Here is a 26341-nt window from a genome sequence, read left to right as displayed (position 1 = left end):
TTATATACAACATGATGATGGTTCCACTGTGTATTACTGTCAGTTATATACAACATGATGATGGTTCCACTGTGTATTACTGTCAGTTATATACAACATGATGATGGTTCCACTGTGTATTACTGTCAGTTATATACAACATGATGATGGTTCCACTGTGTATTACTGTCAGTTATATACAACATGATGATGGTTTCACTGTGTATAACTGTCAGTTATATACAACAACATGATGATGGTTCCACTGTGTATAACTGTCAGTTATATACAACATGATGATGATGGTTCCACTGTGTATAACTGTCAGTTATATACAACAACATGATGATAGTTCCACTGTGTATTACTGTCAGTTATGTACAACATGATGATGGTTCCACTGTGTATTACTGTCAGTTATATACAACAACATGATGATGGTTCCACTGTGTATTACTGTCAGTTATATACAACAACATGATGATGGTTCCACTGTGTATTACTACATTTCAAGAACTTTCAAAGTTGAAGTTGCAAGTTGCAGTTGCAAAAACCATCAAGCGCTATGAGGAAACTGTCTCTCATGAGGACCGCCACAGGAAAGGAAGACCCAAAGTTACCTCTGCTGCAGAGGATAAGTTCAGTAGAGTTACCATGCTCAGAAATGGCAGCCCAAATAAATTACACATCTCAACATCAACTGTTCAGAGGAGACTGTGTGAATTAGGCCTTCATGGTCGAATTGCTGCAAAGAAACCACTACTAAAGGACACAAATATTAAGAAGGGACTTTCTTGCGCCAAGAAACACGAGCAATGGACATTAGACCGGTGGAAATCTGTCCTTTAGTCTGATGAGTCCAAATTCAAACCCACACTCCAGAAACACCAACGTGTTTGAGGTTCAACTGATGACCAGTCATCCACAAGCAGTCACTTGAGCGCGATCACCCAAGGAAGGCCCCCCCAGCCAAACCCTCCCCTAACCCAGAAAAAGCTGAGACAATTGTGCGCCGGCCTATGGGACTCCCTGTCACTGCCGGTTGTGACACAGCCTGGGATCAAACGCAGGTCTGTAGTGACGCCTCAAACGCTGAAATGCAGTGCCTTAGACCGCTGCGCTACTCAGGAGGCCAAAGCTTGTTTTTTTTGTTTGAAAGTTCAGTGTAATTTGGGTTCTGGTTGTTTTCATTGTTCTGGGGAGCTGAGTTTTTCTTGTAAATTTTCTTGGTTAATTAAAAGTAATTAAATTGTTTTTTCTTTTGCATAAATTTGCTTTGGTGGCTGCTTTATGATAGATCTCATTTAATTTATTCACAGCCAAATTTATATCAGGGAGGTTTGGGCTGAAAGGAAAGGAAATCATTGATACAGGTTGTCATTTCTGGGCAGTGAAATGTTGTGTTGAAGTGTGTTGCCCTGACAGTGTACAGAGCTCTGTTTGTATGGATGTACAGAGCTCTGTTTGTATGGATGTACAGAGCTCTGTTTGTATGGATGTACAGAGCTCTGTTTGTATGGATGTACAGAGCTCTGTTTGTATGGATGTACAGAGCTCTGTTTGTATGGATGTACAGAGCTCTGTTTGTATGGATGTACAGAGCTCTGTTTGTATGGATGTACAGAGCTCTGTTTGTATGGATGTACAGAGCTCTGTTTGTATGGATGTACAGAGCTCTGTTTGTATGGATGTACAGAGCTCTGTTTGTATGGATGTACAGAGCTCTGTTTGTATGGATGTACAGAGCTCTGGTCTTCAGGTGGAGAAGTCTTTTCAAATTAATATTAATCTGATGTCTCTCTTTCTCTCTGTCTCTTTCTCTGTCTCTCTCTGTCTCTTTCTCTGTCAATCTCTCTGTCTCTCTCTCTCTCTCTCTCTCTCTCTCTCTCTCTTTCTCTGTCAATCTCTCTGTCTCTCTCTCTCTTTCTCTTTCTCTGTCTATCTCTGTCTCTTTCTCTGTCAATCTCTGTCTCTCTCTCTCTCTCTCTCTCTCTCTTTCTCTGTCAATCTCGCTGTCTCTCTCTCTCTCTCTCTCTCTCTCTGTCAATCTCGCTGTCTCTCTCTCTCTCTTTCTCTTTCTCTGTCAATCTCGCTGTCTCTCTCTCTCTCTCTCTCTCTGTCAATCTCGCTGTCTCTCTCTCAATTCAATTCAATTCAAGGGCTTTATTGGCATGGGAAACATGTGTTAACATTGCCAAAGCAAGTGAGGTAGACAACATACAAAGTGAATATATAAAGTGAAAAACAACAAAAATGAACAGTAAACATTACACATACAGAGGTTTCAAAACAGTAAAGACATTACAAATGTCATATTATATATATATACAGTGTTCTAACAATGTACAAATGGCTAAAGGACACAAGATAAAATAAATAAGCATAAATATGGGTTGTATTTACAATGGTGTTTGTTCTTCACTGGTTGCCCTTTTCTCGTGGCAACAGGTCACAAATCTTGCTGCTGTGATGGCACACTGTGGAATTTCACCCAGTAGATATGGGAGTTTTTCAAAATTGGATTTGTTTTCAAATTCTTTGTGGATCTGTGTAATCTGAGGGAAATATGTCTCTCTAATATGGTCATACATTGGGCAGGAGGTTAGGAAGTGCAGCTCAGTTTCCACCTCATTTTGTGGGCAGTGAGCACATAGCCTGTCTTCTCTTGAGAGCCAAGTCTGCCTACGGCGGCCTTTCTCAATAGCAAGGCTATGCTCACTGAGTCTGTACATAGTCAAGGCTTTCCTTAGTTTTGGGTCAGTCACAGTGGTCAGGTATTCTGCCGCTGTGTACTCTCTGTGTAGGGCCAAATAGCATTCTAGTTTGCTCTGTTTTTTTGTTAATTCTTTCCAATGTGTTAAGTAGTTATCTTTTTGTTTTCTCATGATTTGGTTGGGTCTAATTGTGCTGCTGTCCTGGGGCTCTGTAGTGTGTGTTTGTGTTTGTGAACAGAGCCCCAGGACCAGCTTGCTTAGGGGACTCTTCTCCAGGTTCATCTCTCTGTAGGTGATGGCTTTGTTATGGAAGGTTTGTGAATCGCTTCCTTTTAGGTGGTTGTAGAATTTAACAGCTCTTTTCTGGATTTTGATAATTAGTGGGTATCGGCCTAATTCTGCTCTGCATGCATTATTTGGTGTTCTACGTTGTACACGGAGGATATTTTTGCAGAATTCTGCGTGCAGAGTCTCAATTTGGTGTTTGTCCCATTTTGTGAAGTCTTGGTTGGTGAGCGGACCCCAGACCTCACAACCATAAAGGGCAATGGGCTCTATGACTGATTCAAGTATTTTTAGCCAGATCCTAATTGGTATGTTGAAATTTATGTTTCTTTTGATGGCATAGAATGCCCTTCTTGCCTTGTCTCTCAGATCGTTCACAGCTTTGTGGAAGTTACCTGTGGTGCTGATGTTTAGGCCAAGGTATGTATAGTTTTTTGTGTGCTCTAGGGCAACAGTGTCTAGATGGAATTTGTATTTGTGGTCCTGGTGACTGGACCTTTTTTGGAACACCATTATTTTGGTCTTACTGAGATTTACTGTCAGGGCCCAGGTCTGACAGAATCTGTGCATAAGATCTAGGTGCTGCTGTAGGCCCTCCTTGGTTGGTGACAGAAGCACCAGATCATCAGCAAACAGCAGACATTTGACTTCGGATTCTAGCAGGGGGAGGCCGGGTGCTGCAGACTTTTCTAGTGCCCTCGCCAATTCGTTGATATATATGTTGAAGAGGGTGGGGCTTAAGCTGCATCCCTGTCTAACCCCACGACCCTGTGTGAAGAAATGTGTGTGTTTTTTGCAAATTTTAACCGCACACTTGTTGTTTGTGTACATGGATTTTATAATGTCGTATGTTTTACCCCCAACACCACTTTCCATCAGTTTGTATAGCAGACCCTCATGCCAGATTGAGTCGAAGGCTTTTTTGAAATCAACAAAGCATGAGAAGACTTTGCCTTTGTTTTGGTTTGTTTGATTGTCAATTAGGGTGTGCAGGGTGAATACATGGTCTGTTGTACGGTAATTTGGTAAAAAGCCAATTTGACATTTGCTCAGTACATTGTTTTCATTGAGGAAATGTACGAGTCTGCTGTTAATAATAATGCAGAGGATTTTCCCAAGGTTACTGTTGACACATATTCCACGGTAGTTATTGGGGTCAAATTTGTCTCCACTTTTGTGGATTGGGGTGATCAGTCCTTGGTTCCAAATATTGGGGAAGATGCCAGAGCTAAGTATGATGTTAAAGAGTTTTAGTATAGCCAATTGGAATTTGTTGTCTGTATATTTGATCATTTCATTGAGGATACCATCAACACCACAGGCCTTTTTGGGTTGGAGGGTTTTTATTTTGTCCTGTAACTCTTTCAATGTAATTGGAGAATCCAGTGGGTTCTGGTAGTCTTTAATAGTTGATTCTAAGATCTGTGTTTGATCATGTATATGTTTTTGCTCTTTATTCTTTGTTATAGAGCCAAAAAGATTGGAGAAGTGGTTTACCCATACATCTCCATTTTGGATAGATAATTCTTCGTGTTGTTGTTTGTTTAGTGTTTTCCAATTTTCCCAGAAGTGGTTAGAGTCTATGGATTCTTCAATTACATTGAGCTGATTTCTGACATGCTGTTCCTTCTTTTTCCGTAGTGTATTTCTGTATTGTTTTAGTGATTCACCATAGTGAAGGCGTAGACTCAGGTTTTCCGGGTCTCTATGTTTTTGGTTGGACAGGTTTCTCAATTTCTTTCTTAGATTTTTGCATTCTTCATCAAACCATTTGTCATTATTGTTAATTTTCTTCGGTTTTCTATTTGAGATTTTTAGATTTGATAGGGAAGCTGAGAGGTCAAATATACTGTTAAGATTTTCTACTGCCAAGTTTACACCTTCACTATTACAGTGGAACGTTTTACCCAGGAAATTGTCTAAGAGGGATTGAATTTGTTGTTGCCTAATTGTTTTTTGGTAGGTTTCCAAACTGCATTCCTTCCATCTATAGCATTTCTTAATGTTACTCAGTTCCTTTGGCTTTGATGCCTCATGATTGAGTATTGCTCTGTTTAAGTAGACTGTGATTTTGCTGTGGTCTGATAGGGGTGTCAGTGGGCTGACTGTGAACGCTCTGAGAGACTCTGGGTTGAGGTCAGTGATAAAGTAGTCTACAGTACTACTGCCAAGAGATGAGCTATAGGTGTACCTACCATAGGAGTCCCCTCGAAGCCTACCGTTGACTATGTACATACCCAGCGTGCGACAGAGCTGCAGGAGTTGTGACCCGTTTTTGTTGGTTATGTTGTCATAGTTGTGCCTAGGGGGGCATATGGGGGAGGGAATGCTGTCACCTCCAGGCAGGTGTTTGTCCCCCTGTGTGCTGAGGGTGTCAGGTTCTTGTCCGGTTCTGGCATTTAGGTCACCACAGACTAGTACATGTCCCTGGGCCTGGAAATGATTGATTTCCCCCTCCAGGATGGAGAAGCTGTCTTCATTAAAATATGGGGATTCTAGTGGGGGGATATAGGTAGCACACAGGAGGACATTTTTCTCTGTTAGGATAATTTCTTTTTGAATTTCTAGCCAAATGTAGAATGTTCCTGTTTTGATTAATTTAATGGAGTGAGTTAGGTCTGCTCTATACCAAATTAGCATACCCCCTGAGTCCCTTCCCTGTTTCACACCTGGTAGTTTGGTGGATGGGACTACCAGCTCTCTGTAACCTAGAGGGCAACCAGTGGGTCCATCTCCTCTATACCAGGTTTCTTGCAGGATGACAATGTCTGTATTACCGATTTCTTTGGTGAAGTCCGGGTTTCTGCTCTTTAGGCCAAAGGCAGATGACCTCAGGCCTTGGATATTCCAGGATAATATTGTGAAGGCTTTTTGTTCCATAGAGTGTCCAATGTTGTTGGTCGTGGTTTAGCCTCAGGCCAGTAAGTGTGAGCAAAGCCTGCTGAGCATCTGGTACATGCCATTGGCTTGGGCGAGTGTGAGAGTGGGGGTTGGGACTGTTTGCCCGCTCACTACCTGGGCGTATGTGTGGCTTCCATGTTGAGGCCCTCTTTGCGGGGGTGGGGTGCATGGGGTGGGCAGGAGTGGCATAGGTCTGATCTGAGGGGGCCTAAATGGAGTGTGGGCATGGTTGACGTGGGGGGGTGTTGATTGGTTGGGGTGGGGGTGTGGATGTGTCTGGGTGTACTGTGGTCTGGATGTAATTCCTCTTGGCGTGGGTCCTCTATGTGTAGGTCCAGGGGGAGGTCCTGCAGATCTGGGAGGGTGTCTCGCTGGTCTGGGTGGGGTGTCTATTGATCTGTTGCTCCTGTGTGGAGTGTTGGGGATACGTTTGAGAGCGATGTCCTTTAGAGTCCGGGCAAAGGTGGGCACTGCTGCCTTGTAGAGGTGGACCTGGTCATAGAGGCTGTTCAAGTCCAGGGTGGAGTGGTGGGCCAGGAAAACGTTTGGTTTTGAGGCACAGTCACGGGAAATACTTGCATTTACCCGCTGTATTGTGGCGGGGTGGAAGTCTTTTCGTGGTAGCAGGGTGGAGATAACCACTTGTGCGTTGGGGAAAGTAGAAGAAGCCTTTTCAATCACTCCCTTCAGTGCTGTGGCCACTCTTTCCTGCTGTGCTCTCAGGTCGTTTGTGCCTGTGTGTATTATTATGTGGCTGGGTGAGCCTAGTTTGGCCTCAGACAGAAGGTCTAGGGCACGCTGGGTGTTTGGACACCAGAGTTTAGACACACTGTGTTTGGGGAAAAGTATTTTTTCTTCTATATATTTCCCATTTGAGTCCATAAGTAGTACAATCTGTGTCTTGTGTTTGTCCTCAGTGGGTGTGGGGGGGTTGACAGAAGGGCTATCAGGGTGGCTGACAGGGGGGGTGCTCAGAGGGGGTGAGAGCCTCTGGGCTTGGGGTTCTTCATTTGTCTGTTGTGCTGTGATGTCGACTCTATGGTCAGGGTCTGGTGTGGACTGTTCTGCTGTGATGTCGACTCTATGGTCAGGGTCTGGTGTGGACTGTTCTGCTGTGGTGTCGAGACTTTTGTTGGGTGCTGAGGTGGGCTGTTCTGCTGGCTTCTCTGTGGGGGTGGCCACCTCTCTAGTGGGTTGTTCTCTGTCACACGCCGTCCCCCTCAACTTCTCCTCCATCCCCCTCACCCTCTCCTCCATCCCCCTCAACCTCTCCTCCACCAGCAGTCTGATACTCTCCTCTAGTGCTCTGTTCTGCTCCTCTTTCTCCTGTTGTATTTGTCTCACCACTGTCCAAAGTGCAGGTATGTCTCTGTCCACCTCCAGCTCTCCGGGTCTGGTTAAGGGGCTGTTGTTGTGCTGGACTGTTGTCTGGGTCTGTGCTGACTGAAGTGTAATCACCTGCTGTTCCAGCTCCACCTGCCTTATCTCCAGCTGGGTGAATTTGTCCTTCATTTCAATGAGGGAGTGGTAATCTGTGCTGGGAGGTTGACCCTCCGCTGGGGGTTGCTCATCTGTGGGGTTACATAATGAAGAGGTCTGGTCTGATCCTCTCGGGGTGGGGGTATCTTTATCAAGGGAGAGTTTCTCCTGCTGAGCTAATTCTTTGATTTGGTGAAAGTCCAGCTGAAACTGTTTGTGGTTACGCTGTACCATCACTGTTCCGGACTTATAGATATTTATATTACTTAACTCAGAGTCCTCGTTGTCAAGTATTCTGAGTTTCCACCCCTCGTTAATCCCCCCTCTCGTAACAGAGGGGTAGTGTGCTAATATAGCACTGTGCCATGCCAGGGGATGGTTTGTGTGGAAGATAAGGTTGCTGATGTTCCCATTTTTGTAATAGTCAGCAAAAAGTGTCTCTTGATTTTCCATAAGGAGCTTCATTTTGTAATCTTTTCTTGCCTTCTCGTTCTTTACATGTACAGGGTACTGTATTTTAATTACCTCTGAACAGCGGGAGGGAGCTTCTAAGGCCTCTCCACTTGGTTGGGGTAGACTGTGTGACTCTCCTGCCATTGTTGGGCTAATGAGCTTTGACACCTCTCACTTGACACGTCAGTGCTATTTGAAGCTGTATCAAGCTTGGCAGAATTATGTTAGAATTAGAGTTAGAAATCCTTATAAGGTAATGTTGTGTATTTTTCTTCTTGGCTTTTGGAAAAAAAAATATATAGTTTCAGACTAAGCATTACTCACTCAGTTCCAGGTTGGATGGTGTTTTCAGGTTTCTGTTGTTTTCCAGAGAATTTGCTGTATAGAGAAACAAATCTTGGTAGTTGTGAACCTTCCAGGTGATTCCGTAATTCCGTCCAAAATCAGGTTGTAGGTTTTAAGTTTTGATTTGAAGTAGGGGTTATGTTGTAGAGGGTAGAATCCAGTATGTGTTCCTGACAAAAAATCTAAGTTTATCTAACTCCTAATCTATCTTTTTTAAAGAAAATGCTGAAAAATGCAGGAGCTCATCTGATTGTGACTTCCTCTCTGTCTATCTCTCTATCTCTCTATCTCTCTCTCTCTCTCTCTGTCAATCTCTTTGTCTCTCTCTTTCTCTCTCTCTGTCAATCTCTCTGTCTCTCTCTCTCTGTCTCTTTCTCTGTCTCTCTCTGTCTTTCTCTTTCTCTGTCAATCTCGCTGTCTCTTTCTCTCTCTCTGTCAATCTCCCTCTCTCTCTCTCTCTCTGTCAATCTCTCTCTCTCTTTCTCTGTCAATCTCTGTCTCTTTCTCTCTCTTTCTGTCAATCTCTCTGTCAATCTCTCTGTCTCTTTCTCTCTATCTGTCAATCTCTCTGTCTTTTTCTCTCTCTCTGTCAATCTCTCTGTCTCTTTCTCTCTCTCTGTCAATCTCTCTGTCAATCTCTCTGTCTCTTTCTCTCTATCTGTCAATCTCTCTGTCAATCTCTCTGTCAATCTCTCTGTCTCTTTCTCTCTCTCTGTCTCTTTCTCTCTCTCTGTCAATCTCTCTGTCAATCTCTCTGTCAATCTCTCTGTCTCTTTCTCTCTCTCTGTCAATCTCTCTGTCAATCTCTCTGTCTCTTTCTCTCTCTCTGTCTCTTTCTCTCTCTCTGTCAATCTCTCTGTCTCTTTCTCTCTCTCTGTCAATCTCTCTGTCTCTTTCTCTCTCTCTGTCAATCTCTCTGTCTCTTTCTCTCTATCTGTCTCTTTCTCCCTCTGTCTCTTTCTCTCTCTCTGTCTCTTTCTCTCTCTCTGTCTCTTTCTCTCTCTCTGTCAATCTCTCTGTCAATCTCTCTGTCTCTTTCTCTCTTTCTGTCAATCTCTCTGTCAATCTCTCTGTCTCTTTCTCTCTATCTGTCAATCTCTCGGTCTCTTTCTCTCTCTCTGTCAATCTCTCTGTCTCTTTCTCTCTCTCTGTCAATCTCTCTGTCAATCTCTCTGTCTCTTTCTCTCTATCTGTCAATCTCTCTGTCAATCTCTCTGTCAATCTCTCTGTCTCTTTCTCTCTCTCTGTCTCTTTCTCTCTCTCTGTCAATCTCTCTGTCAATCTCTCTGTCAATCTCTCTGTCTCTTTCTCTCTATCTGTCAATCTCTCTGTCAATCTCTCTGTCAATCTCTCTGTCTCTTTCTCTCTCTCTGTCTCTTTCTCTCTCTGTCAATCTCTCTGTCTCTTTCTCTCTCTCTGTCAATCTCTCTGTCTCTTTCTCTCTCTCTGTCAATCTCTCTGTCTCTTTCTCTCTATCTGTCTCTTTCTCCCTCTGTCTCTTTCTCTCTCTCTGTCTCTTTCTCTCTCTCTGTCTCTTTCTCTCTCTCTGTCAATCTCTCTGTCAATCTCTCTGTCTCTTTCTCTCTTTCTGTCAATCTCTCTGTCAATCTCTCTGTCTCTTTCTCTCTCTGTCAATCTCTCTGTCTCTTTCACTCTCTCTGTCAATCTCCCTGTCTCTTTCTCTCTCTCTGTCAATCTCTCTGTCTCTCTCTCTCTCTGTCAATCTCTCTGTCTCTTTCTCTCTCTGTCAATCTCTCTGTCTCTTTCTCTCTCTCTGTCAATCTCTCTGTCTCTTTCTCTCTCTGTCAATCTCTCTCTCTTTCTCTGTCAATCTCTCTGTCTCTTTCTCTCTCTCTGTCAATCTCTCTGTCTCTTTCTCTCTCTGTCAATCTCTCTGTCTCTTTCTCTCTCTGTCAATCTCTCTGTCTCTTTCTCTCTCTGTCAATCTCTCTGTCTCTTTCTCTCTCTGTCAATCTCTCTGTCTCTTTCTCTCTCTGTCAATCTCTCTTTCTCTCTCTGTCAATCTCTCTGTCTCTTTCTCTCTCTGTCAATCTCTCTGTCTCTTTCTCTCTCTGTCAATCTCTCTCTCTTTCTCTGTCAATCTCTCTCTCTCTCTCTCTCTGTCAATCTCTCTGTCTCTTTCTCTCTCTCTGTCAATCTCACTGTCTCGCTGTCTCTCTCTGTCAATCTCTCTGTCTCTTTCTCTCTTTCTGTCAATCTCTCTGTCAATCTCTCTGTCTCGTTCTCTCTCTGTCAATCTCTCTCTCTTTCTCTGTCAATCTCTCTGTCTCTTACTCTCTCTGTCAATCTCTCGGTCTCTTTCTCTCTCTGTCAATCTCTCTGTCTCGCTGTCTCTCTCTCTGTCAATCTCTCTGTCTCTTTCTCTCTCTGTCAATCTCTCTGTCTCGCTGTCTCTCTCTCTGTCAATCTCTCTGTCTCTTTCTCTCTCTGTCAATCTCTCTGTCTCTTTCTCTCTCTCTGTCAATCTCTCTGTCTCTTTCTCTCTCTCTGTCAATCTCTCTGTCTCTTTCTCTCTCTCTGTCAATCTCTCTGTCTCTTTCTCTCTCTGTCAATCTCTCTGTCTCGCTGTCTCTCTCTCTGTCAATCTCTCTCTCTCTCTCTCTCTGTCAATCTCTCTGTCTCTCTCTCTCTCTCTCTCTCTCTCTGTCAATCTCTCTGTCTCTTTCTCTCTCTCTGTCAATCTCTTTGCAGCATATAGATTAAATAAATACAAATCCTCATTATTCTACACACACCATCATAACAAATCTTATTTACCTTATTTAAGTAAGTATTCAGACCCTTTGCTATGAGAATCGATATTTCTACAACTTGATTGGAGTCCACATGTGGTAAATTCTATTGAATTTACATGATTTTGAAAGGCACACACCTGTCTATATAAGGTCCCCCAGCTGACAGTACATGTCAGAGCAAAAAAACAAGCCATGAGGTCGAAGGAATTGTCCGTAGAGACAGGATTGTCTGCTCTGAGACAGGATTGTGTTGAGGCACAGATCTGGGGAAGGGCACCAAAACATTTCTGCCACATTGAAGGTCCCCAAGAACACAGTGGCCTCCATCATTCTTAAATGGAAGAAGTTTGGAAGCACCTAGAGCTGGCCGCCGAGCCATACTGAGCAGTCGGGGGAGAAGGGCCTTGGTCAGGGAGGTGACCAAGAACCCCAGCTATAAAGTTCCTCTGTGGAAATGGAAGAACCTACCAGAAGGACAACCATCTCTGCAGCACTCCTCCAACCAGGCCTTTATGGTAGAGTGGACAGACAGAAGCCACTCCTCAGTAAAAAGCAGATGACAGCCCGCTTGGAGTTTGCCAAAAGGACTCTCAGACCGTGAGAAACAAGATTCTCTGGTCTGATAAAACCAATATTTAACTTTTCGGCCTGAATGCCAAGCGTCACATCTGGAGGAAACCTGGAATCATCCCTACAGTGAAGCATGGTGGTGGCAGCATCATGTTGTGGGGATGTTTTTCAGCTTTAGGGACTGGGAGACTAGTCAGGTTTGAGGCAAAGATGAACTGAGAAAAGTTCAGAGAGAGATCCTTGATGAAAAGCTGCTGAGGTCCTGAGTGGCCTGACCACTCAGGACCTCAGACTGGGGCGATGGTTCACCTCTGAATGTCCTTGAGTGGCCCAGCCAGAACCCAGACTTGAACCTGATCTAACATCTCTGGAGAGACCTGAAAATAGCTGTGCAGCAACACTCCTCATCCAACCTGAAAGAGCTTGAGAGGATCTGCTGAGAAGAATGGGAGAAACTCCCCAAATACAGGTGTGACAAGCTTGTTTAGATTAATGAGGAGCATTTATTTTAGAATAAGGCTGTAACAAGGGGTCTGAATGCATTCCGTGTGTATCTAGTGTTTACCATGAATCCCTGAGAACTACTGCGATATGGATCAAATCTAGCCTTCTCTCTCTCTCTCTCTCTCTCTCTCTCTCTCTCTCTCTCTCTCTCTCTCTCTGGAATGTCTGAAGAGGCAGAGGAGCACACAGACACACACTGACGGCACAGGCAGATTTATTCCAGCAGTTGAATATTTGATAAGTGAGGGTCTGGATAGTTTAATATTCTGTAGTTTGTGACCTCTTGAACTCTTCGCTGCTCGCCCATAAAACCTCATCTAAATGTTTAAACAAATTTGTTCAATCATTGAATTTCTCTGAAAATAAAATTGGACATTTAGGATTCAGGACTGAATGGATGATGGAAAGTGAACCTTGACAGGATGAGACAAAAAATAATGGAATTGTGTGTTTGTTGAATGTCCCAGGCTGGATCCAGAATGTTCTTCAGCTGGTGAACCTTGTTTTGTGTTGGCCAATGGCAGCTGTTGTCTGGCAGAGCTTCATGAGCTCCATGACCTTGGTCTCATAGACGAGATACCAACTAAGGCTCCATAATAGCTACAGTAGAAATTCTAGCCATTCTTGACAACAAAATACGGACTGTGTTTATGCTCCAGTATTCACTCATCATGGAAAGATTTAGCAAAGGTGACTTAACTAGTTCCTGGTGCTGAGCTTGAAGTTAATGTCGTTGCAGATGTTGATGGGATCAGACTCTGTAAATAGAACACATAGGCCGTCTCTGCCGGTAGTTTCCTAGCTAGCTAACGATTAGCTAACGGTTAGATGCGGCCTGGTAGGCTGTAGCTAGCGTAAACCTAACGTAGCTTAAGTTAGCTTGCAAAGTTGCAAATCACATTACCAGATTGCAGCTGGCTAATTACATTGATTCATTATGGCATGTCTAGCCAGCGTATTATGAAAGCTAGCTAGATAGATTTTCGTTTAGATAAAACAAACGTAGTTCGATAGCTAGCTAAGTTTGTTACGTTTTCAGTAACTGATGGAATGTTCTTGCACATCGAGGTACTGAGCACCCTGACTAAACTTTACAGTTGTTGTTGACACAAACATTTAAATAAATAGTTATTGACAAACTGATGTTCTATGATGGAGTGGTTGGTCCAGCGAGTAACGTTAGCTACCAGTTTTAACACCCAAACGGATCCACCTCGATAGGTGCAGTATCACGCCCTGAAATCCCTATGAATTTTGGATATTGTGGTTTAATAACAAACAGGAAATGTAGATGGCCTGTTTCTACCGGTGAGATGCGGAAACGGTCGTATTTGCGTGTAGTGATGACACATAATATATGGTAATAACATATTAATGGAAATATATATATATAGTGAAAGAGCAACGGGGAAATTTCCCTTTAAGAATGAAGAATATAATTGCTTTTTAACTCTGAGTTGGATATACCTTCTCCCAGCATGATCTCAGAAGCAGGGTTGACAGTTACAATGCGATTAGGAAGGACACATGTCGTTCTGAGCTGACAGATACAATACGATTAGGAAGGACACATTTCGTTCTGAGCTGACAGTTTATTTAGGGTGGAACTGATTGCGTGGGCTTGCGTTAACGTGCACACACACAAACACAGACACGATAAGAAACAGAGTACAAATCATCCTTCCTTCCTGTAGTAAATGACACTAGATAGAAGGAAGGTTAACCGCTGTGTGTCTGTCATGCATTTGCCTCCCATGACAGAGATAGGCCATGAGATGATGTGTTCTGTGTGTATGTTCATAACATATATATATATATATTTAACCTTTTATTTAACTAGACAGTTAAGAACAAATTCAAATTCTTCTTATTTACAATGACTGGGGAACAGTGGGTTATCTGCCTTTGGGCAGAACTACAGATTTGTACCCTGTCAGCTCGGGGGATTCAATCTAGCAATAGTTCGGTTACTGGCCCAATAAACAATAGTATAATATTCCAAGAAGCCACTGTGTTCTTGGAGACCTTCAATGCTGCAGAAATGTTTTGGTATCCTTCCCCAGATCTGTGCCTCAACACAATCCTGTCTCGGAGCTCTACGGACAATTCCTTCGACGTCATGGCTTGGTTTTTTGCACTGACATGCACCTGTCAACTGTGGGACCTTATATAGACAGGTGTGTGCCTTTCCAAATCATGTCCAATCAACTGAATTTACCACAAGTGGACTCAAAGTAAAGGGTCTGAATAATTATGTAAATAAGGTCGTTTTTTATTTATACTTTTTGTCATTATGGCGTATTGTGTGTAGATTGATGAGGAGGAATTAAAAAGGGATTTTGAAAATCGTGAAGGAGAGACCTTCACTTGGACTGGACTCTTGTCAGAGAGAAAACCTCCTTGGAAAGACACAAAAATAGGAAAGGAATATCCAGTCTACTTATTCTACAACACCTGTATGTTGCTTCTCATCTCTGCTGCAGAACAATAGGAGAGATGGGGTCTGCTTGGCAAGAAACCTCACTGGAAAGGCCAAAGACAAGGAATACAAAATGGCCGTATGCCATGCCAGTCTGTGCATTTTACATGTACGTCTTTTCAACTCAAACATTGCCATTTATACCATTACCCATGCACTCTCGTCTGAGCTGATCAATAATGTTTCTGATATATTCACGTCTTGAAAGGTTCTGATTGATTTTCACATACCTTGCATTCTACTATTGATTTCTCCATGGGGTTCACCATTTCTGTAGGGAGATCACTGTTTCAAACGTCTATAATGTCAGGTCGCCTTTCCAATCAAGATGTCAGATATTCAAGCGTTTGCTACACTGGACACTGGCCTGGTAATAACATACTGTAGAGACATTTACACCAGACACTGGCCTGGTAATAACATACTGTAGAGACATTTACACCAGACACTGGCCTGGTAATAACATACTGTAGAGACATTTACACCAGACACTGGCCTTGTAATAACTTACTGTAAAGACATTTACACCAGACACTGGCCTGGTAATAACTTACTGTAGAGACATTTACACCAGACACTGGCCTGGTAATAACATACTGTAGAGACATTTACACCAGACACTGGCCTGGTAATAACATACTGTAGAGACATTTACACCAGACACTGGCCTGGTATTAACTTACTGTAGAGACATTTACACCAGACACTGGCCTAGTAATAACATACTGTAGAGACATTTACACCAGACACTGGCCTGGTAATAACTTACTGTAGAGACATTTACACCAGACACTGGCCTGGTAATAACTTACTGTAGAGACATTTACACCAGACACTGGCCTGGTAATAACATACTGTAGAGACATTTACACCAGACACTGGCCTGGTATTAACTTACTGTAGAGACATTTACACCAGACACTGGCCTGGTAATAACTTACTGTAGAGACATTTACACCAGACACTGGCCTGGTAATAACTTACTGTAGAGACATTTACACCAGACACTGGCCTGGTAATAACATACTGTAGAGACATTTACACCAGACACTGGCCTGGTAATAACTTACTGTAAAGACATTTACACCAGACACTGGCCTGGTAATAACATACTGTAGAGACATTTACACCAGACACTGGCCTGGTATTAACTTACTGTAGAGACATTTACACCAGACACTGGCCTGGTAATAACATACTGTAGAGACATTTACACCAGACACTGGCCTGGTAATAACATACTGTAGAGACATTTACACCAGACACTGGCCTGGTATTAACTTACTGTAGAGACATTTACACCAGACACTGGCCTGGTAATAACATACTGTAGAGACATTTACACCAGACACTGGCCTGGTAATAACTTACTGTAGAGACATTTACACCAGACACTGGCCTGGTAATAACATACTGTAGAGACATTTACACCAGACACTGGCCTGGTAATAACATACTGTAGAGACATTTACACCAGACACTGGCCTGGTATTAACATACTGTAGAGACATTTACACCAGACACTGGCCTGGTATTAACTTACTGTAGAGACATTTACACCAGACACTGGCCTGGTATTAACTTACTGTAGAGACATTTACACCAGACACTGGCCTGGTATTAACTGACTGTAGAGACATTTACACCAGACACTGGCCTGGTAATAACATACTGTAGAGACATTTACACCAGACACTGGCCTGGTATTAACTTACTGTAGAGACATTTACACCAGACACTGGCCTGGTATTAACTTACTGTAGAGACATTTACACCAGACACTGGCCTGGTAATAACTTACTGTAGAGACATTTACACCAGACACTGGCCTGGTAATAACTTACTGTAAAGACATTTACACCAGACACTGGCCTGGTAATAACATACTGTAGAGACATTTACACCAGACACTGGCCTGGTATTAACTTACTGTAGAGACATTTACACCAGACACTGGCCTGGTAATAACTTACTGTAGAGACATTTACACCAGACACTGGCCTGGTAATAACTTACTGTAAAGACATTTACACCAGACACTGGCCTGGTAATAACATACTGTAGAGACATTTACACCAGACACTGGCCTGGTAATAACTTACTGTAGAGACATTTACACCAGACACTGGCCTGGTAATAACATACTGTAGAGACATTTGCCTTTGCCTTTACCTCCCTTCTCACCTCATTTGCTCACATTGTATATAGACTTGTTTATACTGCATTATTGACTGTATGTTTGTTTTTTACTCCATGTGTAACTCTGTGTCGTTTTATCTGTCGAACTGCTTTGCTTTATCTTGGCCAGGTCGCAATTGTAAATGAGAACTTGTTCTCAACTTGCCTACCTGGTTAAATAAAGGTAAAATAAAAAACATTTACACCAGACACTGGCCTGGTATTAACTTACTGTAGAGACATTTACACCAGACACTGGCCTGGTATTAACTTACTGTAGAGACATTTACACCAGACACTGGCCTGGTATTAACTTACTGTAGAGACATTTACACCAGACACTGGCCTGGTAATAACATACTGTAGAGACATTTACACCAGACACTGGCCTGGTAATAACATACTGTAGAGACATTTACACCAGACACTGGCCTGGTAATAACATACTGTAGAGACATTTACACCAGACACCGGCCTGGTAATAACTTACTGTAGAGACATTTACACCAGACACTGGCCTGGTAATAACTTACTGTAGAGACATTTTTCTGAATTGTAGTATGTTCATATCTAAAGGAGTCTCCGCACACTCAGGATTAATGCACAATTAATTTTTGAGCTTGTAGTCATTTCATCCATTTTAGAGTAAATATTGTTATTTGTTATTGTAGAGTAAGGTTGTAACGTAACAAAATGTGGAACAAGTGGAAGGGGTCTGAATACTTTCCGAATGCCCTGTATATGTAGAGGTAGGATAGTGTCGATGGAGTAGGCCTGGGGTTGTACTATAGTCTAGTGTTGTTATAGTAGTAGTATTGTATAGTGGTAGTGTAGTTGCCCTTTCTCATTGTCAGCGGGCAGCAGTCTCTTCTCTGAGCCCCCTACTGCCAGTATACAGGCCTGGGGAGGGTTAATGATGGCTGAGAAGTGGAAGGGGTCTGAATACTTTCCGAATGCACTGTATGATGAAATTCCTTTACCGCAGTTCCGGTACTTACTGTAGTTCCATACCTGTCATTTGTGTCATAGCTGACATTCTTTCTGCCGACATCTTTGAGTCTTAATCCAAAGTACATATTTAACAGTTGTTGGAAAACATTGACACATAAAAATCTCTAGCCCTCTCCTCACTAACCCTCTCCTCTCTAGTCCTATCCTCTCTCACCATCTCCTCACTAACCCTCTCCTCTCAAGTCCTCTCCTCTCTAGCCCTCTCCTCTCTCACCATCTCCTCACTAACCCTCTCCTCTCTAACCCTCTCCTCTCTAGTCCTCTACTCTCTAGTCCTCTACTCTCTAGTCCTCTACTCTCTAGCCCTCTCCTCTCCTCTCTAGCCCTCTCCTCCCTAGTCTTCTCCTCTCTAGTCCTCTCCTCTCTAGTCCTCTCCTCTCTAGTCCTCTCCTCTCTAGTCCTCTCCTCTTTAGCCCTATCCTCTCCTCTCTAGTCCTCTCCACTCTAGTCCTCCACTCTCTAGTCCTCTACTCTCGAGTCATCTCCTTTCTAGTCCTCTACTCTCCTCTCTAGTCCTCTACTCTCCTCTCTAGTCCTCTCCCCTCTACTCCTCTCCTCTACTCCTCTACTCTCTAGTCCTCTCCTCTCTAGTCCTCTCCTCTCTAGTCCTCTCCTCTCTAGTTATCTACTCTCTAGTTCTCTTCTCTCCTCTCTAGCCCTCTCCTCTCTAGTTCTCTTCTCTCCTCTCTAGCCCTCTCCTCTCTAGTCATCTCCTCTCTAGATCTCTTCTCTCCTCTCTAGCCCTCTCCTCTCTAGTCATCTCCTCTCTAGATCTCTTCTCTCCTCTCTAGCCCTCCTTTCTAGTTCTCTTCTCTCCTCTCTAGCCCTCTCCTCTCTAGTCATCTCCTCTCTAGATCTCTTCTCTCCTCTCTAGCCCTCTCCTCTCTAGTTCTCTTCTCTCCTCTCTAGCCCTCTCCTCTCTAGTTCTCTTCTCTCCTCTCTAGCCCTCTCCTCTCTAGTCATCTCCTCTCTAGCCCTCTCCTCTCTAGCCCTCTCCTCTCTAGTTCTCTTCTCTCCTCTCTAGCCCTCTCCTCTCTAGCCCTCTCCTCTCTAGTTCTCTTCTCTCCTCTCTAGTCATCTCCTCTCTAGCCCTCTCCTCTCTAGCCCTCTCCTCTCTAGTTCTCTTCTCTCCTCTCTAGCCCTCTCCTCTCTAGTCATCTCCTCTCTAGCCCTCTCCTCTCTCCTCAATTGCTCCACCCAGGGATAATTGTAACAAGTATTTTTTTTCAGTATTTGTTGAAATATTGTGTGTGGTGAAATAAGATGTGGACATTGTTATTGTTAGTGATAATGTTCATTATTCAATTCTCTGTTTTCTCTCTCTTTGTCTCTCTCTCTCTCCTTATGTCTTTCTCTCTTTAGCTCTGAGAGATAACCGCATAGAGCTGGTGAGGGCGTCGTGGTCAGAGCTGACCATTAGTATCAGTGAGATCACACTGGCTGACGAGGGGATGTACACCTGTTCTCTATTCACCATGCCTGTCAAGACCGCCAAGGCCTACCTTACTGTACTGGGTGAGGACATAGTACACACGAGAATACAGACTCACACACACACACACACACACACCACACACACACACACACACACAGTATTTTCATAGAGTTTTCATCTATATTTTTCATAGCTGTCTGTTTGCCACCACAAACTGCTGGCATTACGACATCACTCAACGAGCTGTATTCCGCCATCCAGAGGTGGCGCTCCTAGTGGCCGGAGACTTTAATGCAGGGAAACTGAAATCGTCTTAACTCATTTTTACCATATGTGCAACTAGAGGCAAAACAACTCTACATCCCTTTTACGCTACTCATACAAATCTGACAAGAACTAGAGGTTAGAGCGTTGGACTAGTAACCAGAAGTGGGTTAACTGCCCCTGAACAGGCAGTTAACCCACTGTTCTTAGGCCGTTATTGAAAATAAGAATTTGTTCTTAACTGACTTGCCTGGTTAAATAAAGGTAAAATAAAAAATAAAATAAAAAAATCCTGCTGACTCCTGCTTACAAGGAAAAACTCATACAGGAAGTACCAGTGACTCGCTCAATACACAAGTGGTCAGATGAAGCCGATGCTAAGCTACAGGACTGTTTTGCTAGAACAGACATGTTCCGGGATTCTTCCGATGGCATTGAGGAATACACCACATCAGTCACTGGCTTTATCAATAAGTGCATCGGCGATGTCATCCCCACATTGACCGTGCGTACATATCCCAACCAGAAGCCATGGATTACATGCAACATCCGCACCGAGCTAAAGGCTAGAAATGCTGCTTCCAAGGAGCGGGACACTAAAACAAAAGCTTATAAGAAACTGTGTTGACGAACCATCAAACAGGCAAAGCATCTAAGATCGAATCTTACTGCTCCTGCTCTGACGCTCGTCGGATGTGGCAGGGCATGCAAACTATCACGGATTACACAAGGAAACCCAGCCGCGAGCTTCCCAATGATGTGAGCCTACCAGACGAGGTAAATATATTCTATGCTCGCCTCAAGGCAAGCAACACTGAACCATGCATGAGAGCACCAGCTGTTCCGGGCGACTGTGTGATCACGCTCTCCGTAGCTGATATGAGGGAGATCTGTAAACATGTCAACATTCACAAGGCTGTAGGGCCAGATGGATTACCAGGACACGTACACAGAGCATGTGCTGACCAGCTGACAAGTGTCTTCACTGACATTTTCAACATCCCCCTGTCCCAGTCTGTAATACCTGGATGTTTCAAGCAGACCACCATAATCTCTGTGCACCAAGGTAACCTGTCTAAATCACAATCGCCCCGTAGCACTCACATCTATAGCCATAAAGTGCTTTGAAATGTCAGTCATGGCTGAAATCAACATCCCAGAAACCCTATACCCACTCCAATTTGCATACCGCCCCAACAGATCCACAGATGATGCAATCTCTATTGCACTGCACACTGCACTGCACACGGGCCTCCACCAGGTGGTAAGGGTAGGCAACATCCCGTCTTCAACACTGACCCTCAACACTGGGGCCCCTCAGAGGTGCATGCTTTGTCCCCTCCTGTACTCCCTGTTAACCCACGACTGCACTCCAACACAATCATTCAGTTTCCACTCGATACGACAGTGGTAGGCCTGATCTCCGACAACGAGACAGTTTTTCGGTAGGAGATCAGAGACCTGGCAGTGTGGCACCAGGACAACAACCTCTCCCTCAGCATCAGCAAGACAAATTGGCTTATCGTGGACTACAGGAAACTACAGGAAACGGAGGTCCAAGGATGCCCCCATTCACAATCGAAGGGGTTGAGAGCTTCAAGTTCCTCAGTTTCCACATTGCTAAAGCTCTATCACCACACACCAATACAGTCATGTAATGTGTCATGTGCCCTCAGGTTTTCAAAAAAGTTCCACATATTCATGTTTTGATTGTTGTAATTTAGCTTATCCAGAGCATTCATCTTGAGGTAGTGCAGTCCAACCAGGTCCAGAGCATTCATCTTGAGGTAGTCCAACCAGGTCCAGAGCATTCATCTTGAGGTAGTCCAACCAGGTCCAGAGCATTCATCTTGAGATAGTGCAGTCCAACCAGGTCCAGAGCATTCATCTTGAGATAGTCCAACCAGGTCCAGAGCATTCATCTTGAGATAGTCCAACCAGGTCCAGAGCATTCATCTTGAGATAGTCCAACCAGGTCCAGAGCATTCATCTTGAGGTAGTTCAACCAGGTCCAGAGCATTCATCTTGAGATAGTCCAACCAGGTCCAGAGCATTCATCTTGAGGTAGTCCAACCAGGTCCAGAGCATTCATCTTGAGGTAGTGCAGTCCAACCAGGTCCAGAGCATTCATCTTGAGGTAGTGCAGTCCAACCAGGTCCAGAGCATTAATCTTGAGGTAGTGCAGTCCAACCAGGTCCAGAGCATTCATCTTGAGATAGTCCAACCAGGTCCAGAGCATTCATCTTGAGGTAGTGCAGTCCAACCAGGTCCAGAGCATTCATCTTGAGGTAGTGCAGTCCAACCAGGTCCAGAGCATTCATCTTGAGATAGTCCAACCAGGTCCAGAGCATTCATCTTGAGGTAGTGCATTCCAACCAGGTCCAGAGCATTCATCTTGAGGTAGTGCATTCCAACCAGGTCCAGAGCATTCATCTTGAGGTAGTGCATTCCAACCAGGTCCAGAGCATTCATCTTGAGGTAGTGCATTCCAACCAGGTCCAGAGCATTCATCTTGAGGTAGTGCATTCCAACCAGGTCCAGAGCATTCTTCTTGAGGTTGTGCAGTCCAACCAGGTCCAGAGCATTCATCTTGAGGTAGTCCAACCAGGTCCAGAGCATTCATCTTGAGATAGTCCAACCAGGTCCAGAGCATTCATCTTGAGGTAGTGCATTCCAACCAGGTCCAGAGCATTCATCTTGAGGTAGTGCAGTCCAACCAGGTCCAGAGCATTCATCTTGAGATAGTCCAACCAGGTCCAGAGCATTCATCTTGAGGTAGTGCAGTCCAACCAGGTCCAGAGCATTCATCTTGAGATAGTGCAGTCCAACCAGGTCCAGAGCATTCATCTTGAGGTAGTGCAGTCCAACCAGGTCCAGAGCATTCATCTTGAGGTAGTGCAGTCCAACCAGGTCCAGAGCATTCATCTTGAGATAGTCCAACCAGGTCCAGAGCATTCATCTTGAGATAGTGCAGTCCAACCAGGTCCAGAGCATTCATCTTGAGATAGTGCAGTCCAACCAGGTCCAGAGCATTCATCTTGAGATATTGCAGTCCAACCAGGTCCAGAGCATTCATCTTGAGGTAGTGCAGTCCAACCAGGTCCAGAGCATTCATCTTGAGGTAGTGCAGTCCAACCAGGTCCAGAGCATTCATCTTGAGGTAGTGCAGTCCAACCAGGTCCAGAGCATTCATCTTGAGGTAGTGCAGTCCAACCAGGTCCAGAGCATTCATCTTGAGATAGTGCAGTCCAACCAGGTCCAGAGCATTCATCTTGAGGTAGTGCAGTCCAACCAGGTCCAGAGCATTCATCTTGAGGTAGTGCAGTCCAACCAGGTCCAGAGCATTCATCTTGAGATAGTGCAGTCCAACCAGGTCCAGAGCATTCATCTTGAGGTAGTGCAGTCCAACCAGGTCCAGAGCATTCATCTTGAGGTAGTGCAGTCCAACCAGGTCCAGAGCATTCATATTGAGGTAGTGCAGTCCAACCAGGTCCAGAGCCTTCATCTTGAGATAGTCCAACCAGGTCCAGAGCATTCATCTTGAGATAGTGCAGTCCAACCAGGTCCAGAGCATTCATCTTGAGATAGTGCAGTCCAACCAGGTCCAGAGCATTCATCTTGAGGTAGTGCAGTCCAACCAGGTCCAGAGCATTCATCTTGAGATAGTCCAACCAGGTCCAGAGCATTCATCTTGAGATAGTGCAGTCCAACCAGGTCCAGAGCATTCATCTTGAGGTAGTGCAGTCCAACCAGGTCCAGAGCATTCATCTTGAGATAGTGCAGTCCAACCAGGTCCAGAGCATTCATCTTGAGATAGTCCAACCAGGTCCAGAGCATTCATCTTGAGATAGTGCAGTCCAACCAGGTCCAGAGCATTCATCTTGAGGTAGTGCAGTCCAACCAGGTCCAGAGCATTCATCTTGAGGTAGTGCAGTCCAACCAGGTCCAGAGCATTCATCTTGAGATAGTCCAACCAGGTCCAGAGCATTCATCTTGAGATAGTGCAGTCCAACCAGGTCCAGAGCATTCATCTTGAGATAGTGCAGTCCAACCAGGTCCAGAGCATTCATCTTGAGGTAGTGCAGTCCAACCAGGTCCAGAGCATTCATCTTGAGGTAGTGCAGTCCAACCAGGTCCAGAGCATTCATCTTGAGGTAGTGCAGTCCAACCAGGTCCAGAGCATTCATCTTGAGGTAGTGCAGTCCAACCAGGTCCAGAGCATTCATCTTGAGATAGTGCAGTCCAACCAGGTCCAGAGCATTCATCTTGAGGTAGTGCAGTCCAACCAGGTCCAGAGCATTCATCTTGAGGTAGTGCAGTCCAACCAGGTCCAGAGCATTCATATTGAGGTAGTGCAGTCCAACCAGGTCCAGAGCCTTCATCTTGAGATAGTCCAACCAGGTCCAGAGCATTCATCTTGAGATAGTGCAGTCCAACCAGGTCCAGAGCATTCATCTTGAGATAGTCCAACCAGGTCCAGAGCATTCATCTTGAGATAGTGCAGTCCAACCAGGTCCAGAGCATTCATCTTGAGATAGTCCAACCAGGTCCAGAGCATTCATCTTGAGATAGTGCAGTCCAACCAGGTCCAGAGCATTCATCTTGAGATAGTGCAGTCCAACCAGGTCCAGAGCATTCATCTTGAGGTAGTGCAGTCCAACCAGGTCCAGAGCATTCATCTTGAGATAGTGCAGTCCAACCAGGTCCAGAGCATTCATCTTGAGATAGTCCAACCAGGTCCAGAGCATTCATCTTGAGATAGTGCAGTCCAACCAGGTCCAGAGCATTCATCTTGAGGTAGTGCAGTCCAACCAGGTCCAGAGCATTCATCTTGAGGTAGTGCAGTCCAACCAGGTCCAGAGCATTCATCTTGAGGTAGTGCAGTCCAACCAGGTCCAGAGCATTCATCTTGAGGTAGTGCAGTCCAACCAGGTCCAGAGCATTCATCTTGAGATAGTGCAGTCCAACCAGGTCCAGAGCATTCATCTTGAGGTAGTGCAGTCCAACCAGGTCCAGAGCATTCATCTTGAGGTAGTGCAGTCCAACCAGGTCCAGAGCATTCATCTTGAGATAGTGCAGTCCAACCAGGTCCAGAGCATTCATCTTGAGGTAGTGCAGTCCAACCAGGTCCAGAGCATTCATCTTGAGGTAGTGCAGTCCAACCAGGTCCAGAGCATTCATATTGAGGTAGTGCAGTCCAACCAGGTCCAGAGCCTTCATCTTGAGATAGTCCAACCAGGTCCAGAGCATTCATCTTGAGATAGTGCAGTCCAACCAGGTCCAGAGCATTCATCTTGAGATAGTCCAACCAGGTCCAGAGCATTCATCTTGAGATAGTGCATTCCAACCAGGTCCAGAGCATTCATCTTGAGATAGTGCATTCCAACCAGGTCCAGAGCATTCATATTGAGGTAGTGCAGTCCAACCAGGTCCAGAGCCTTCATCTTGAGATAGTCCAACCAGGTCCAGAGCATTCATCTTGAGATAGTGCAGTCCAACCAGGTCCAGAGCATTCATCTTGAGATAGTCCAACCAGGTCCAGAGCATTCATCTTGAGGTAGTGCAGTCCAACCAGGTCCAGAGCATTCATCTTGAGGTAGTGCAGTCCAACCAGGTCCAGAGCATTCATCTTGAGGTAGTGCAGTCCAACCAGGTCCAGAGCATTCATCTTGAGGTAGTGCAGTCCAACCAGGTCCAGAGCCTTCATCTTGAGATAGTCCAACCAGGTCCAGAGCATTCATCTTGAGATAGTGCCACCAGGTCTTTTGCCTCGTTCTGTTCCCAGGTAGTCCGTCATTGTAAATAATAATTTGTTCTTAACTGACTTGCCTAGTTAAATAAAGGATTAATAAAATAAAAATATATAAAAAGATGGACAACCATATATCATAGTATATTTTCCTGAGTAAAGTTGCTGTCAGCAATGTCAGAGGGAAAAAAGACAAGTGCAAGTATTAGTTCATGTTTAAGCTTTTTAGTGGGGGAGGAGATGATCTGGGATTATTTAAGATCATCTTTGAAGAGGTTTCAGATGTTTTCAGAAGATTGGCAGGGACTCTGCTCTCCTAGCTTCAAGGGGAAGCTCGTTCTACCACTGCGGTGCCAGGACAGAGAAGAGCTTGGACTGGGCTGAGCCGGAACTGTCCTAAAGGTAGGGAGGTGTATCATAGGCAAGCACCATGGTCTTGTAGTGGATGTGAGGTTCGACTGGAAACTAGTGAAGTGTGTGGAAGAAGGGTGAATTTGGAGGAATTTGGGAAGTATGAACACAAGGTGGGCTGCAGCATTCTGGATAAGTTGCGGGGGTGTGATGGCACAAGCGGGGAGCCCAGCCAACAGCGAGTTGCAGTAGCCCAGACGGGAGATGACGAGTGGATTAAGAGCTGTGCCGCTTCCTGTGTGAGGTAGGGTTGTACTCTACAGATGTTGTAGAGCATGAACCTGCAGGAGCAAGTCACTGGTTTGATATTACCAGAGAATGACAGCTGTCCATGGTCACTGTAACGGTTTTGACTTGATGTTATTATTTGTAGGGGTGCCAGGTAGGTTGTGCCTACCAGAGAAAATATTGATTTCTCCTTTTGGTTTGGGAGGGAATGAGTCTCGTCTGGTCCGTCAAGTCTACACCAATACAAAGGACTCATGTAAAAGTCAGTATGGAAATAAACTTTTCATAACCCCTTAAAACATTGTGTTGAATTAGCAACATAAATGATCACAACCACATAATAATATAACAAACAATGAGCTCTGGTTCCTCCAGAAAAGTCCTGTACTTCTAAAAGAGTCCAGCCCGGTAAAGGAGTTCAGAGAACCCTAAAGGAGTTCAAGGAACTCAAGTGCCCTTAGTCAAGCAATGTTTGTCCGTTCATACAAGTGTAGCGTAAACCCAGTATTAATCATACAATCAATATAACAATTATTTTACCACACAACTTTAAAGCGTATCAACTCTTACTAAGTCCTCAACTACAACTAACTACATAAA

General features: G+C 44.4%; 1 protein-coding gene across 1 annotated transcript in view; it reads left to right on the top strand.

Annotated features, from left to right (window-relative positions):
* Positions 1–26341, top strand: part of LOC109883925 (cell adhesion molecule 2) — a 505186-nt gene that overhangs the window by 329023 nt on the left and 149822 nt on the right. The window contains exon 4 of the mRNA XM_031807555.1: positions 19017–19169. Coding sequence (XP_031663415.1) covers positions 19017–19169 — 153 coding nt within the window. The remainder of the gene's footprint in view (positions 1–19016; positions 19170–26341) is intronic.

Source organism: Oncorhynchus kisutch, linkage group LG28 (assembly GCF_002021735.2).
Source record: "Oncorhynchus kisutch isolate 150728-3 linkage group LG28, Okis_V2, whole genome shotgun sequence".
Taxonomy (NCBI): Eukaryota; Metazoa; Chordata; class Actinopteri; order Salmoniformes; family Salmonidae; genus Oncorhynchus; species Oncorhynchus kisutch.
The sequence above is the reverse complement of the archived record's forward strand: the minus strand, read 5'-3'. Positions and strand labels throughout refer to the sequence as shown.